The 15,481-nt window shown below is 38.6% G+C and overlaps 1 protein-coding gene across 1 annotated transcript in view; it reads left to right on the top strand.

Moving 5' to 3' along the window:
- sli (slit guidance ligand) overlaps positions 1–15,481 on the top strand; it is a 59,477-nt gene that overhangs the window by 24,576 nt on the left and 19,420 nt on the right. Inside the window, 6 exon segments of the mRNA XM_065236215.1 lie at positions 12,446–12,587; positions 12,683–12,826; positions 12,912–13,127; positions 13,315–13,472; positions 13,555–13,708; positions 13,772–13,990. Coding sequence (XP_065092287.1) covers positions 12,446–12,587; positions 12,683–12,826; positions 12,912–13,127; positions 13,315–13,472; positions 13,555–13,708; positions 13,772–13,990 — 1,033 coding nt within the window.

The raw sequence follows: 15,481 nt of genomic DNA, 5'->3' as shown, positions 1-15,481 counted from the left end.
CACTCCGAAGGGTATAAATAGCGGGACCTTTCAATTAGAGTCGGATCCTTGCGATAAATGCAAGAGTGGCAACTGTAAAAAAAATCGAATACTCCATCATTTCTCAATAGTGATGGAGTAATACGACATGCACTAAACTAAGGACACGGGATATACTACAATAGATCAATTTACTGGTCGCAGTAGTGTTAGGTCCCAAACAGAGGAAAACAAAAAAAAACACAGTGTGTATAATTTCTGATATTTCCTTCTGGTCGGGTAAGTTGACTTTCTAAATATTCTAAGTCTAAGATCCATTTACACATTACCGGAAATTACAATGTAATCGAGATTTTAAATTTCAAAAATTAGTCACAATATCAAATTAAATAGGGGAAATGTAGGTAATGTCGGGCTACATGTCCCTAATTTAGGCCCATCGCTAAAAGTCTGCTATTTATCAATTTTATCTAGATGACCGCGTCATTAGGACGGTACTAATGGATATTTTTGGTCGCTATTGAAAATTTAGTCGATTGCTGAATTTATGTATGGGCGCAAATTAGGGACACTTAGGCCGACATTACCTGCATTTCCCCTATGTCATAATTACTGTTCGAATGCATATTTTCAATAAACATGATAAAAGGTTCGCATGGAAAACACTTTATAGAAAATTGACCGGACACTTTTATTGACAAATATATACCAATATCTGATCATCTGAAAATAAAATCGAAATGAAAAAAAACAAAACCTCAATTACCATATGTTCACAACCCAATCCACGATTCATTTATCTCAGCTAAATTATAATACAATGACATTCACACGCACTCAATTTCCACTGTTTGTTATCGTTGGCTTAACACTCGACGTACACTATATTAAAGCCACATAATATCACTTTTTGTAGCCGCTGTCAGGAGTCACATGGCACTGCAGCACAGTGATTCCCCCAAAGGCTTTAATTGAAAAAAATACTATAATGAAAATCATGCTTTCTGTTCGTCATTATGTGGTCTTAGATGTAAATTTCAAATAGTTATATTTTATTATATAAATTTTGAAGAAATTTTCTCGAAATAAGGTCGTATATGTGATTGTGTCAGGTGGTTCGAAAATTGCCGTTGTAGGGAAAATGGATGTTATGTCGGCCTAAATGCCCCTAATTTGGGCCCATACATAGATTCAATGTTCAACAATCATTTAAATTTTCGATAGCGACCCAAAATATCTATTAGTACCGTCCCAATGACGCGTTCATCTAGATAAAATAGATAAATAGCAGATTTTTAGCGATGGGTCCAATATTAGATCCATAGGCCAACATTAGAGCAATTTCCCCTATTTGGTATATCTAATGAACATTTTATCGTGATTAGTTTCAACTGTTCAGTTTTGTACATATTTGTTTGAATTAAGATTATTTTTATAGTTCATGTTAATTCTAGCGTTTATATTTAACTTTTGAACAGCGATTCTTAAAATATTTGCCATTTCCAAAGATGGCATTCCCCTCACCAAACCTCCAGCAAAATATCTAGGTTCTAGCGTTCTAGTTTGTTTAACAAAAATCATTTATAAATTAAAAAAGGGATGGCAATTTGATCTAGCTAGCTATTTAGCTTTGAAAGTAGTCAGAAATAACAATTTACGAGAAATCAATGTATAACAAGTAAATTTAATAGAACTGATTTTTGGGGGCCACTCTAAGATACTTTTCTACAAACAGTATTAAACTTGAAACATTAGTGATTGATAATTGATATCTTCAGCAAAGTTGCTGCAAATAATTGTTTCTACAACTTTGCTGGAATAAATGGAAAATATTCCCTGACGACTTTATTTACCGAAAACTAATGGTTAATGTGCAAATCATTGTTTCCTCCTCTAGAAGACTTTGGAACCACTGTGCGCAGCCCGAAAAAAAAACGTGTTTGGGAAAGATTTTTCATCACTTTTGTTCGCTGACGGCTGCCTGTACCTACATGGTTCTCCAGAATTACCCGGTCCCTGGTCGGACGATTTTTCCCGCGCTCCGCTTGACCTCTGAGCGCTGAAATGGGACGAAGAAGAGTTCGATCGTGCAATAATTTTCCATCCGGATGTGTACGTGACACTCATGAATATGCAAATGTTAATTTATTTTTCTCCCATAACCAGCACCTATACTCGCTCGTCGCCTGCATTTTCCGTAGCATGTCGTTCACGCTCGAGTTCAACCGGGGCTCAGCTCGTGGTTCCGGTGCTCAAGAGTGCTGGGATTTTTTCACATTTTACTCATTTCACCCGTCACGTCCTGTTCGATCAATAAAATCAAATTACTGGGAACATAACGCCTCTGTTGTGCACGAAACATTCTCTCAATGGGCTTTTTCCAGACCGCACATGAGGACCCACGCTGGAATATTGGTACCGGGAGCATACACGGCACAAAACCAAAGTGAGGTTAATGATTTTCATTATTTTCATCCAAAATAATTTACTCCCGCCACATCGTTTGTGCGTGCAAATTATCCCGCTTTCGGTTGCATTCCACTTTCCAGGTTTACGCCTTGATTAGAGATGATCATGTTGAATCGAATCAAGTTTAGCTATTTCATAATGTTGGTTTTGTTACAATAAACTATTCTATATAGGTATATTTTGACTTACCTGAAATCTTGAAAATATTTATTTTTAACACTCACGCCATTTTGTAAATGAATATAACTCGGTGCAGTCATCAAATAGGAAAATCATCTTTGTGCATACTTAATCTAGATTAAAATTATTTTAAAACCAATATATTTGCTATACCAAAAACAAAATCTCTTTTCTAGAGCGTTTATGCAATTTTTTGTTGAAAATTTTAATTTTTCGGCAACAAACTATTTCTAAACAAAACAAATGTATCGATAAAATCAATCGATTTAGGTTAGCGACTGAAAGTCAATTTTTATTTGTTATATGCGACAGTTAGAAGATACTGAGAGGTTAGCACATATCATCGGCAAGAGAAGTGCGTGTGAGAAAATTTGCGAAAAAATCTAAGGGCACCGGTGGGATTCGAACCCACAATTCCCATTCAGTACACGGGTGCATTGCCAATTATACAACGGTGGACCTATGGTCTACGGATGTATTTGGCTAATGACATATGAGTTTCAAATCCGTTTCCCTCCCTTAGTCTTTTTGCGCAAGCGTTCTCAATACACAACATCAAAAAATCAATACCAAAGTTTGTCTTTGGGTCCTCAAACTACAATATTATGGTATTGAGCTACTTTATTTCGGATATTTGTTACCTCTTTGCCCTTTGCCCTTTGCCCTTTGCAAGCTTCAAATACTCATTTTACATAAAACACTATTTATCAGAATTGTGTAATTATAAGATATAATTCTTTAACTAATCACGTTTGTATTACTTCTGCGTGAAGCCAACGATTTACATGTTTGGAGATGCCTAATGTCAAATATTAGACTTAAAGTGGTCATTTTATACGATAGATGAGCAGATGAAAGCAGCCGGCGCCGGTGGTGTAGTGGTAAGTGTGACTGCTTTCTAACACCCCAATGGGGCTGGGTTCAATCCCAGCCGCGGTCGGTGGGATTTTTCTGAGGCATAAAAATCTCTGGTCACGTCTTCCTTCGGAAGGGAAGTAAGCCGTTGATCCCGGCCCATATGTGTGTGAGAATGGGTGCGATATCCTACGCAGGTGTGGAAGCTGCCTTCCTGTGCACATTCGATTGCCGTCAATGGATGGCAATCGATGTTCGTCGGTGATTGGCACTAGATTGCGGAACAGAGACCGCACGGGAAAAAATCCGATCTTCGAAATGAGAAAAATGACTCATGATTTCATGAACACAGCGTATTTTCATGTTATGAAAATACACCATGAATAATATTCATGATATCATGAGCAACTTTTGCGTAACGCAGCAAACATTTCCAAAATCATGAATCATCAGAGTTGAAATCATGAGCTAAATTCATGGGCTTAACTGTTAACCAAAAAATGTAAAAAGAATAAAATAAAGCAACAAACTGGATTCGAACCAAGAACCCAACAATCATTAAACCCATACCTTGACCACTAGACTATAAGTACTTGTATAGGATGGAAGGCAAAAGGCGTATAAGAGATACCTATGTAGTGCGGTTTATGAATACGGTTTGCCAAGTACGTGTAACGCTTGTACCGGTCTTGATTCCTCTGCATTATGGAATCATGAATTTCCATCCCGAAATCATGAATCATTGTTACGACTTCATGGGATGGCAAGTTTTTTCATTTCATGATTTTTTATTCATGAAAATGGAATCGGATTTGTTTCCGTGCGACGGTTAAATAAAGGGAAAAAAAGAGATGAAAGCATAGAGTTGATAGTTCCGTTATAGCACGGCAGTGTGAAAATTGTATATAAGAGAGTAGAGTGCGAGCAATGGTCAACTTTGAGGAAAGCTCTCCTGTTGAAGAGGGATGGTGAGGGGTATCTCCTTCCGCAACCACTGGCAAATGAGATGATCGCCGATTTGCCCACGTACCCTCGATATGTGGAAACAGTTCTAGCGATTATTTCAAACTCAAGACGCTGTCTGACGTAAGCATCTAGTCGATAGGTTTGGAAATTGCAGCTATTGTTTTGTGGTCACGAATGACCTAAAACGTGGTAAACAAAAGAAACAAACAATAATCGTTAGTTCAACAACATATGAAATTAAATAAAATTAGCAACAAAACATTAACAGTTATATTGTTTTCATTTAATAAACTCTTGACCAGCGGTAACACCAGCGGTCACAGTACATAGCAAAAAAATATTATCGATCAACGAAATTCAAGCTGATGTATGAAATAATGATGTAATAGCAAAACGCAGATACAATATTACATCATGTAATTTTGTTCGCAAAATCGATGTACATAGTACAATGTGATATTACACAACCGATGGATTGACCTGGTTGCAGCAGTTTCGATGTAATATTCAACAACTTTTTTTGCTGTGTATTCGACGTATTTTCTGTGATAACCCGTTGCCTTTGCTTCTGACTCTAGTAGAACAAGCTATCAAATACCAAACTAAAATGTCATATGTCATGGCTCTCGAATGGCCGACGAATGTTACGCTTTCTGAAACATTGCTAATCAGAAATAGTTTACATATACACAAAATAGAATAATTATAACAAAATGACGCCGTTGTTATGAAAGTTATTTGACAGTTTTCCATTTGTGCGAATGTTGTTCTACCGCGTCCACGACGTCCACGAATCGAATGTAGTAAAAAGCAATCACCGCTTACACCTTTGTTTTTGACTTTATAATGAAAGCTTAATATGGTATGGTAAACGATGGCTTCGGTACCCATTGACCGTTTTCCGCAACCAAAATTTAAACGTTAATTACACTGTATTTTCGCATCAAAACACTTCGCTGAATGTATGGTGGTTGTCACCTTCGCACCTCGCACTCTAAGTGTAGTGTGGATCTCACCGCGTTAACGTGGAAATACAAGCAGCAGAGTTCGTGTAGGGTTTTTTCACTCGAAACTCATTTTGTCTTCGCTCATACTACCCTCTTTATAAGTACTTTTTTCATCCAAAAGTAGCCCGTTAGGGTAAAGCTACAAATTAAGCAACCGCACTGACATGGTGGGTAATCGGCGAGGTCGGCAGTCTACCTGTGGGTCCGGGTAGCTCCTCCCACTTAATGTAGTGTATGGCACAAGGCCAAAAGCACACCGGCTGTCTGCCTGTCAAAACGGCTGACTCTAGTGCCGGGGTGGTGATAGAAGGTAGGTTGATAGATGAATGTCTGTGTTTCCCGTTGTTTCCATCTATTTCCGACCAATTGACGACTGTCTCTGACTATAGAATGCTGCCTTTTGCCGTGTGTGCATTGTACATTTTTTCTAGGCGCCAGGCCACTTGTTCAAAACCGAGAAGTCTATACACTCATACACACAAGTTCCACACCAAACAGGTCATGATGGGGACTTCTCTCGCTCTGACTCAATGAGCTGGATTACCTGGCTTTTTTGGATTACTAATACAACCATATTTCACGATCTGCTTCACCTCTTTTTGTACCTCATTGACTCTGACTGACTGACTAGCAGTGCCTACCATCTGGAAGAGGTACACGGAGAAAAAATACTACCCAAAATTTGAGTTCTTTTCACTTAATATTGACTTCAGCTTCTCACTTCCACTCGTTATTGTTGTCAAAAAAGAAACAAGAGATTCGACCCAACTATATAGTTCAGCCCAATAAGTTACTTCTGAGTAAATAGCATATTCTCAAATTTACGTGAATTAAACTTAATTTTGGGTAGAATATACTTAAGAGTAGGTATTTTTTTGCTGGTGTTAAATGGAAACCCAAGTAATACTTGCAACATCTTGCATGAAAAATAAAAAAATAAATCCAGTTGTAAATAAGTTATATATTAATTGCTTTTAAAACATCCTGTTTTAGACGTGTTGTATTGTTGTTTGTGAAGTATTCAAACTTTTTGACAAGCACTTATTATTTTGAAGTTATAATTCGATATTGCATCTCTCAATTACCAGTTTATAACACATTTATAACTGATTTTATTTGGTGAAAACTGGCTTGCCTAATGTACAACATGTTTTCATATGTCATTATTAGAAACATGAATACATCTGAGATATAACTTATTGATAACATGTTATTAATAAGTTATATTTCAGTTGTACTCATGTTTCCAAAAATGACATATTGTATATGTTGTATATAAGGCTAGCAAGTTTTCATCAAAAACAATCAGTTATAAAAGTGTTATAAATAGGCAATTGAGAGTTTCCATACCTAATTATTACTTCAAAATACGATGCAAGTAATGTTGTTGTTTTTCGTGTTATAAACATGTTTTGATAACAATTATTAAATTTCTCAATGTATTCTACAAACTTTACTACAATATGGCTGACCAATGGAAAAAAACATTTAATTTGTGCATTCAACATCACATGGACGTTTTGTAAAAGAGGAAAGTAAGATAATTAAAAAAGAAAGTTTATATTCTATTTGTTTTTGTTTTTTGCAAAGTTGGGGAAATTTTATCGAGGATTTTTTATGCAATTCAATTTATTATATTAAGCTTTTTCTAAGAGCCAATGAGTTTTTTAGAAGTAGAATGTATAGATTTACCATAAATTTGCAACCACATAAACGTATGGAATCTCAGTTTAGGCACTTCATTCGCACGATAAAATTTCTCAGAAGAATAAGTTGTGCACATTGATGATAAACAAATTCCATTCGTAGGATAGGAAGAAATTAATATACAACATGTCCAATACAGTAGTTTGCGTTAAAGTCATAAATAAGTTACGCAAGTCAAGCATCGGTCTCTATTCCGCAATCTAGTGTCAATCACCGAAGGACATCGATTGACATCCATTGACGACAATCGAACGTGCAATGGAGGTAGCTTCCACACCTTTGTAGGATATCGCACCCATCAACACATATGGGCTAACGGCTTAACTTCCCTTCCGAAAGCCTATTGGGGTGAGAAGCAGTTACGCTTAACACTACACCACCAGCGCCGACTAATCACAACTTCGAGTTCATTCAGATAAGACTCTGTCAGTTGTTCCGGAGAAACCTGGAGCTCTAGGATTAGTTTTTTTTTTATTCAGAGCTCCATGATCAGTTTTATGAATTGAGCACTTTTACGGATGATCCGGATCAGGGTTGAAAAAATCATGAAAAAATCATCAGCATTCACTATGAAATGAATTTTTCACCCATAGTGAACTTTGATGAATTTTAGTGATTTTTTCAGCCCTGATCCGGATCTTCTGGATCCAGAAGGTTGCCAGCTAACTGCTCAATAGCTTTCTCAAGGTTACCGAACGATAACCGTTTTTTGTTGCGTGAGACGATAGAGAAAGAAACAGTGTTCAGTTTGCTAAGTTTGTGGCCATTTTGAACTGCGTGGGCGGAGTAGTCAACAACCAGATTACGGGTAGCGATAGGACTCCCCTAATGAAGTGGGCTACGACAGATGGAGCAGTTGATGGAGCAGCGGATGGAGCAGCGGATGGAGCAGCGGATGGAGCAGCGGATGGAGCAGCGGATGGAGCAGTGAATGGAGCAGCGGATGGAGCAGCGGATGGAGCAGCGGATGGAGCAGCGGATGGAGCAGCGGATGGAGCAGCGGATGGAGCAGCGGATGGAGCAGCGGATGGAGCAGCGGATGGAGCAGCGGATGGAGCAGCGGATGGAGCAGCGGATGGAGCAGCGGATGGAGCAACGGATGGAGCAGCGGATGGAGCAGCGGATGGAGCAGCGGATGGAGCAGCGGATGGAGCAGCGGATGGAGCAGTGGATGGAACAGCGGATGGAGCAAAACGCATATCGAAAGGGAGTTACTGGGTGGTGAATGAGCTACAAAGAAGAGGAGAGAAAGGTAGTGAGTCTAGATCTGTGGATCAGGTGAAGTTTGGTTGGTGTTCAAAGACGTGAGGCACGTTGTTAGAGTGCACTTTTGGGAGATAGTGTGTGAAGAGCATATGCTGCGGTGATACTGGCAGACGACAGTGACGTCTTCTTTCTGCCACTGATAGCGGTCATCGGTTTTTCGGCGCTATCCATAGACTCCCATGGTTCGGGCATCCTGCGTCCGACTCCATTCCTGTTTCCAAAATTTACCGGTGAATTCCCGACGACAACTCTACAAACGATCGTAGATCGGCTTGTTCGATCGCGGTCGATCACGTGCTGGACGCACTGTCCCTGGCAACCTTGAGTAACCTCAGCCACGTCACTGAAGTCGACAAAAGCGTAAGCGTTTTACCTCCCACCCGTCATTGGATCAATAAAACCAATAATTAAAGGCTAAATGAACCCGTTGGTCAGGTGTCTCATAATTCCGAAAACTCTCCCTGCCTCACCAACGCCCGGAGACCTGTGAGCAAAAGAGGCCTTTGATGCCCACCCTAAAGACTGCCTGGCATAGAACAGCAGTCAGGGGGTTAGGTACGTCCCCTTCTGGGACGGCGTAGAATCTCCCGGGTTCAAACAGTTGTGAGTTTCACCAAAGACACCAGGATGTTATCCCTGCAAATTACCCTAAAATCAGACTTGGCCACAATTAGTTCAAATAAGGTACTTTTATTTATTCGTTAATACTGGATTGACCGTACTATAAATGTCTAAAGACAACCATACTATATGATAGCGGTGCTAGTGGTGTAGTGGTAAGCTTGATTACCTCTCACCTCAGCAGGCCTGGGTTCAATCTCAGTCGGCGCTGCCGGGATGTTCTAAGGAAACTCCCACACCCGGACCCTACCTATCGACCCATCAACTCATGAACCGGGGACCAACGGCTTTACTTCCTTTCCGAAGGAAGGCGTGATCAAAGATGTTATGCCTCAGAACCAGTGGTGGCACGAGTACTGGAGTTTAACGTTTTTTCCTTAACATTTGATACTTTGCGCAATGACCATAGAGAAGACGCACAAACACAAACTGGCAAGCGGAAAAAATGTCATGACATTTCTAAATTGTTTTCTGCAGGCGACAGAACATTTGCGCACAATGAAGCAGACAATAAATTTATGCAATGTAGAATTTAGCTGATTTCTGGCTAATTATAGCATTTATTTGATGTTTATTGCATGGAATTATAAAAAAAAGAACGAATACTAACCACTCATAAGCTTAGATGTTTAAAATAATGCGTAAATAAGGGAGTTAATAATTTACTGTCATACGCATGCTTGCAGCTAAAATGTAATTTCAATAAACTGTTTGAAAAATAATGAGCTACGACATTTTTCCTATTTTCTATCTCCGCCGTTTGCTTATAATGTAGAAATACACGACCGCCCGTGTGCTGGCTGTTTTGTTTTGCTCTGGACGATGGTTTTGCAAAAAATGTACTGTTGCCACCTCTGCTCTGCTCAGAACATCGTGTCGGCGCCGACTGGGATTGAACCCAGGCCTTCTTGGGTGAGAGATAATCACGGTTACCACTACACCACCGGTGCCGATGACGATAAGTTATCTGATTTGGTAAGGATTGTACTACTTGGCCTGTGAAACTCTTGAATGCAGTTACTCATTGCTGCAATTCCGATTTGGATGTAGAAAATCTATCGAAAAAGTAATATGTGAAGTTACGATGAGCATCAGTGTGTAAAATACAATCATCACTTCCTGCCACTATGAATAATATTTCTATAATTAAAGTAAGTGCCCAGGACTGGATACTCCTCATTACAATACCTACTGGAGTATTTATGCTGCTATCACATCCAATGCATTACATTTTTAAGCAATGTTAAACCAGATAAACTCCACGAACACCGATCCGCACGACACAACCAAGATTGAAACAAATTTCCCTGGCTTTCTTCAATACGCTCGCAACAAACTACCCTAACAGCGCATCACGCTTGAACGGAGCTTGCTCGCTTAATGTTTACAGCTAAGAGGAAGAGGAGGCTTTAATCTTTATCTCTATCTCTATCTATATCTATCTCTATCTCTATCTTACGCCTTTCAAATCGGTCAATCACGAGCTGGTTCGCGTTTGACAGAAAAGTGGTTCGTTTTTGCCTCCGTATTGTCTCCTCTTCCTCTTAGGTTTACAGCAGCTGTCAAATTTTGATGTAAAATCAAACCAGAAAACCAGTAATTTTTGGCATCACGCAGAGTGTATGAGAACGACGTTTGTGTCATACATAGATGCCATAATAACCCGCGAAATACAAAAATTCTTTTTTGAGCAGATTTTTTGGAAAATAATGTGTCCGGTAACATCAAGAAATTTCATGAATGCACCAAAATGGGATGCATATTTTTTATCAATTTAAAAAAAATTAAAGTTCTAAAAAGTTCTAAAATATTATTTAAACGTTCTAATTTTCCACAGGCCTCTAGATTTGTGCCTTTAGGTGAGAAAACCATTATCTGGAAGTTTCAGCTCACTTGGTTGTAGGATGAGCTGGCGCTTTGGTTGGCCCGTTGAAAAAATGATAAAAAAAATCCCCAATATAAATGTGGACCAGTCTAATAAGTAGTGAAAATCGATCTGTAAATTACCCCACGTCCCCTCCAATGTGTGAGTAGTGTCGCCCAACAGAAATTGTTAGCTATAAGTATAGCTTAGTCAACTAGGGACGCCCGGCCTAGTGGTTAACACCCATACAACTCAGGCCAAAGTTACGAGTTAAAATCTCATCCCGGAAACTTCACGGAGGACCCAAAAATGTTAAAGCGAACATAATACAAAAAGCTTTAAATCGGTAAAATTAGACCAAGGGATTCAACCATAAAGTCGATTCAGTTAGGTACACTCCCGATCATAAGTTTAAGGACACCCCCAAAACATCATGACAAATTTGTTATGTTCATATCTCTGTCATGTTACGTCCAATTTTCGTTCTCTTTAGATCATTTGAAAGGTATTGAATGAAACTTTCCTCGTTAGCAAATTGTTCAAATTTTGTATGCTAAAAATTCACCCAAAGTTACAATATTTTTCAAAATTTACTCTGAAATATCGTGACTGATTTTCTCAGAATTGGGTTGGCCAAATTTTGAAATAAAAGTAGTAGTAGAACACACTATTCAAATAACCGTTGGAGATCGAAAATTAAACGTAAAATGAGAGATCATTGAACAAAACATATTTGCATGGTTTTTTGGGGGTGTCCTTAAACTTATGATCGGTAGTGTAGGTATATCTTATTTTGTTCTGTATTAACAAGGTTTTCAGCCAGAGGCTGGTTCACTTTGGGAAAGTATACCTCAATAAAAAACGACACCATTTCGCGTTACTCGAAAAATACTTTGAATAATACACTAACCCTCTACTGCCCATGCCCGTCTATCTATTTACCATTTTACATGCACGTTTGGAATAAATCGGTTGCTAAATCATTCTGTAAAGTTTTTTTAAACAAAATAATTCTATGATTTTCAGAGTAAAAAACATAATTTCATCGATAAAATACTATTAACTTCAAAAAGCAAACTCAATGGTAATAACATTTAGACTGCACCCATTTTTTTTTTTTTTTTTTTGCTCGTTAGTTTAAGTTTCAGCTGGCCATGTTTAGTTTACATTAGTGCAGTCGTTCGTGAGAAAATTTAAAGAAAATATTTGATTGATTAAAACTGCTCTAGACAAACTAAATTGATCTGGAAATTATTTTATCATCAAATATTTTTATATTGCCTTGGAGGCATTAATTAAAAAAAAGCAGAATTATTTAAAATAAATTGTCAGTAGATGGTTAAATCCCAAATCAAATCATCGACCAATACGAGAACCACAAAAAAAAAGTTTTTGAACAGAACTTACAATTAAAACGGGTAACACTTATTTCAAACTTTCAACCAATGTCACAACAAGCAACCGCTAAATAAAGCACCTCTACTGAATCGCATTGACCGCGTAGCATAAATTTTTTGCTTTCCCTCAACAGGTCTCACCGAGAACGCTCCCATGGAATGCGGGGGAAGGAGCCTCTGTCCACATCCGTGCCGGTGTGCTGATGGTATTGTTGATTGTCGTGAAAAAAGTTTGACCAGTGTCCCTGCCACACTGCCGGAAGACACAACCGAACTGTGAGTATTATCCTGCCCCACCAAACCAACCTCAGTTTCATGCACTCTGTATATACCTATAGAGCCAGCACTGACTAATGAAAATATTTTTACAGGCGGTTGGAGCAAAATTACATCACCGAAATCCCTCCGAAAGCATTCGCGAACCATCGCCGGCTGAAGCGGATAGATCTGTCCAACAACAATATTTCGCGGGTTGCGTACGATGCCTTCAGTGGGCTCAAATCACTTACTTCGCTGTAGGGTTTTCCCCCGAAATATACTAGAATTATCATAAATAAATAACTTTATTATCCTTTTTCTTCCACGGTTCGCTCTCGCCAGTGTCCTTTACGGCAATAAAATCAAAGATTTGCCAGCGAGTGTTTTCAAAGGATTAACATCCCTGCAGCTGCTGCTACTGAACGCAAACGAAATCACGTGCGTACGAAAGGATGCCTTTAAGGATCTCCAGAATTTGAGTTTGTTATCGTTGTATGACAACAACATTCAGACTCTTGTCAATGGAACATTCGATTCGCTGAAGAGCATCCAAACTTTGTAAGTCAATGTTTCCCCCCATAAGTTAATCGGCTTATGTAAAAAAATGTTGAATCCAATTTTCAATTTATATATGACCGCTTAAGTGCCTGTCTGTCGTAGCCTTTTTTCTAACGGTTTTGTTTTGTCTATTTTACATTCGCATCTGCGGCTTCTTGGCACCACTTTGGGACTGGCCCTTTTACAGGCACTTGGCACGTAATCCCTTCATTTGCGATTGTAATCTACGGTGGCTTGGAGACTATTTGCATCAAAACCCCATTGAAACCAGCGGAGCCCGTTGTGACTCTCCAAAGCGCATGCAGCGACGCCGTATCGAGGCGCTTAAGGACGAGAAGTTTAAATGTACGTTGATTTGTTAACATTATTTCGCTGCAGGTGTTTACAGACTAAACGAATGGTATTTTTCTATTCTTTACGGAATCAGGCACGGAAGACCACAGCAAAATCAAATACGCTGGTGAGTGTCGGATGGATCAAGAATGCCCGGCTGCTTGCCACTGCGACAGGACAACGGTGGATTGTTCAGCACGTGGGTTGAAAGAAATTCCCAGAGACATTCCACTGTACACGACAGAACTGTAAGAAAACAAAAATAATGTGATAAAAAAGAACCAATTACAGATCCATGTTCTCATCTACAGCATACTTAACGACAACGAATTGACTCGAGTTCGCTCGGATGGCCTATTCGGACGGCTACCAAATTTGGTCAAGCTGGATCTACGGCGGAACCAAATTGCCAACATCGAACCGAATGCCTTCGAGGGGGCTACCAAAATTCAGGAACTGTTTATGAGCGAGAACAAAATATCCGAAGTGCACAACAAAATGTTCCTGGGATTACATCAGCTGAAAACTCTGTAAGCATATTTTTATAAAGCATCTTTTAACGATACATCGTCTTCTATCGTGGTGTGGCTGTTTTTTTTTTTTCCAGCGGTGATTTCGTGGGCAGTGGGTGGTGTCGATGTTTGATATTCAAACATTTTCTAGGCATTGATTTAATTTATTTAAAATGGAATATAACATCTATCTAATCTTAGAAATACAGCTGGGCAGTGCATAGCGTCTTTCTTAGAATAAAATTAAAACAAAAAAATCGGAATGCCCGACACCTTCACCATTCGATAGAGGGCACTTGCCCCGTAATATTGAGACTCCTAATGAAATGTTTCATGGAAGGCAAATGTGTGACAATTTAAGCGTTTATTTCTAAGGGTGAAAATAAAGTGTTTTAGACCCCCGATTTTTTCCTTTAATTTGTTTTCCGTACTAAGTACCTAAGCTACCGACGTCAGGGAGGCAGGTCTCACACCTAGACCCTACCTATCGACCCATAAACTCATAGACCGAGGAACAATGGCTTAACCTAAAAATGTTCAAGCAACTATAGCATGGAAATCATTGATTTATTCAATCTCCTTAATATTCTATTATCTTGATTATTTTATTTCATAACATGCGAAGCAAATTCAACGCATCCTGTGTCGAGAATATGAGAATACTAGTCACGAGTCGAGAATATGAGAATACTAGTCACGAAATTTTCACGAAAAGTAAAAACAGTGCTGTCATGGTAATTTTAGAACTGGTTACTCACTGATTTCGCATATGTGTGTCCCGCTCATCTCAAATCCATGCGCCTTCTTTAAGGAGCATCTATAACTGTAATTAAGGGAGAACACACACTAAACTAGAGTACGGGTACAATTTGTCTGTAATCAGTGCAATCAGCAAAACTTAAAAATACCCATTTTTATATTGGATTTTCAATTTAACGGTGGATCAAAACGCTACGATGTTTTATGTGCGAAGTTTCAGTCTTCAGACCTTTGACCTTCTTCATGAGATATAAAGTTGAACCATCTTCCGTTAAGCGCAAAAAGTTCTACGATCTACTAAAACTAGCCATGATAAAAATCCCAACTCCTGGCTCGAAACCCAAACATAATTAATGATTCTTCAAGATCTTTAAAAGTTTAAACTTTTCATAATTTTTCGATGCATCTCTAAAGTTATTGGTACTGCCTTTAAGATCGATGAACTCAAACAAATGTCTCAACTTTTTTTAATTTCTCAGAACATTTGAACAGTTCATGCAATTTTCCTGGAGTTCTTTGATCTATCCAAATGTTCCTAAATTTTCGAAGAGTTTTCGAAATTTAAGGTCATGGAACAACCCTTAAAATCTCTAAACTTCCCTGAACTTCTTTATACTTACCTGAAGTTTTGTTCCTCCATGACAATGTTCCCTAAATTATCAAGAACTTACTGATGTTACTTATAACTTATAACAATTTTCCTGATATTGATGGAACTTCCCGAATATTCCTGATTTTTTTTTAGGAATT

The sequence above is a fragment of the Ochlerotatus camptorhynchus genome, unplaced genomic scaffold, assembly GCF_037179485.1.
Source record: "Ochlerotatus camptorhynchus isolate MF236.1 unplaced genomic scaffold, CSIRO-AGI_Acam_v1.1 ptg000536l, whole genome shotgun sequence".
NCBI lineage: Eukaryota > Metazoa > Arthropoda > Insecta > Diptera > Culicidae > Ochlerotatus > Ochlerotatus camptorhynchus.
This window is presented reverse-complemented; position numbering and strand designations above follow the sequence as displayed.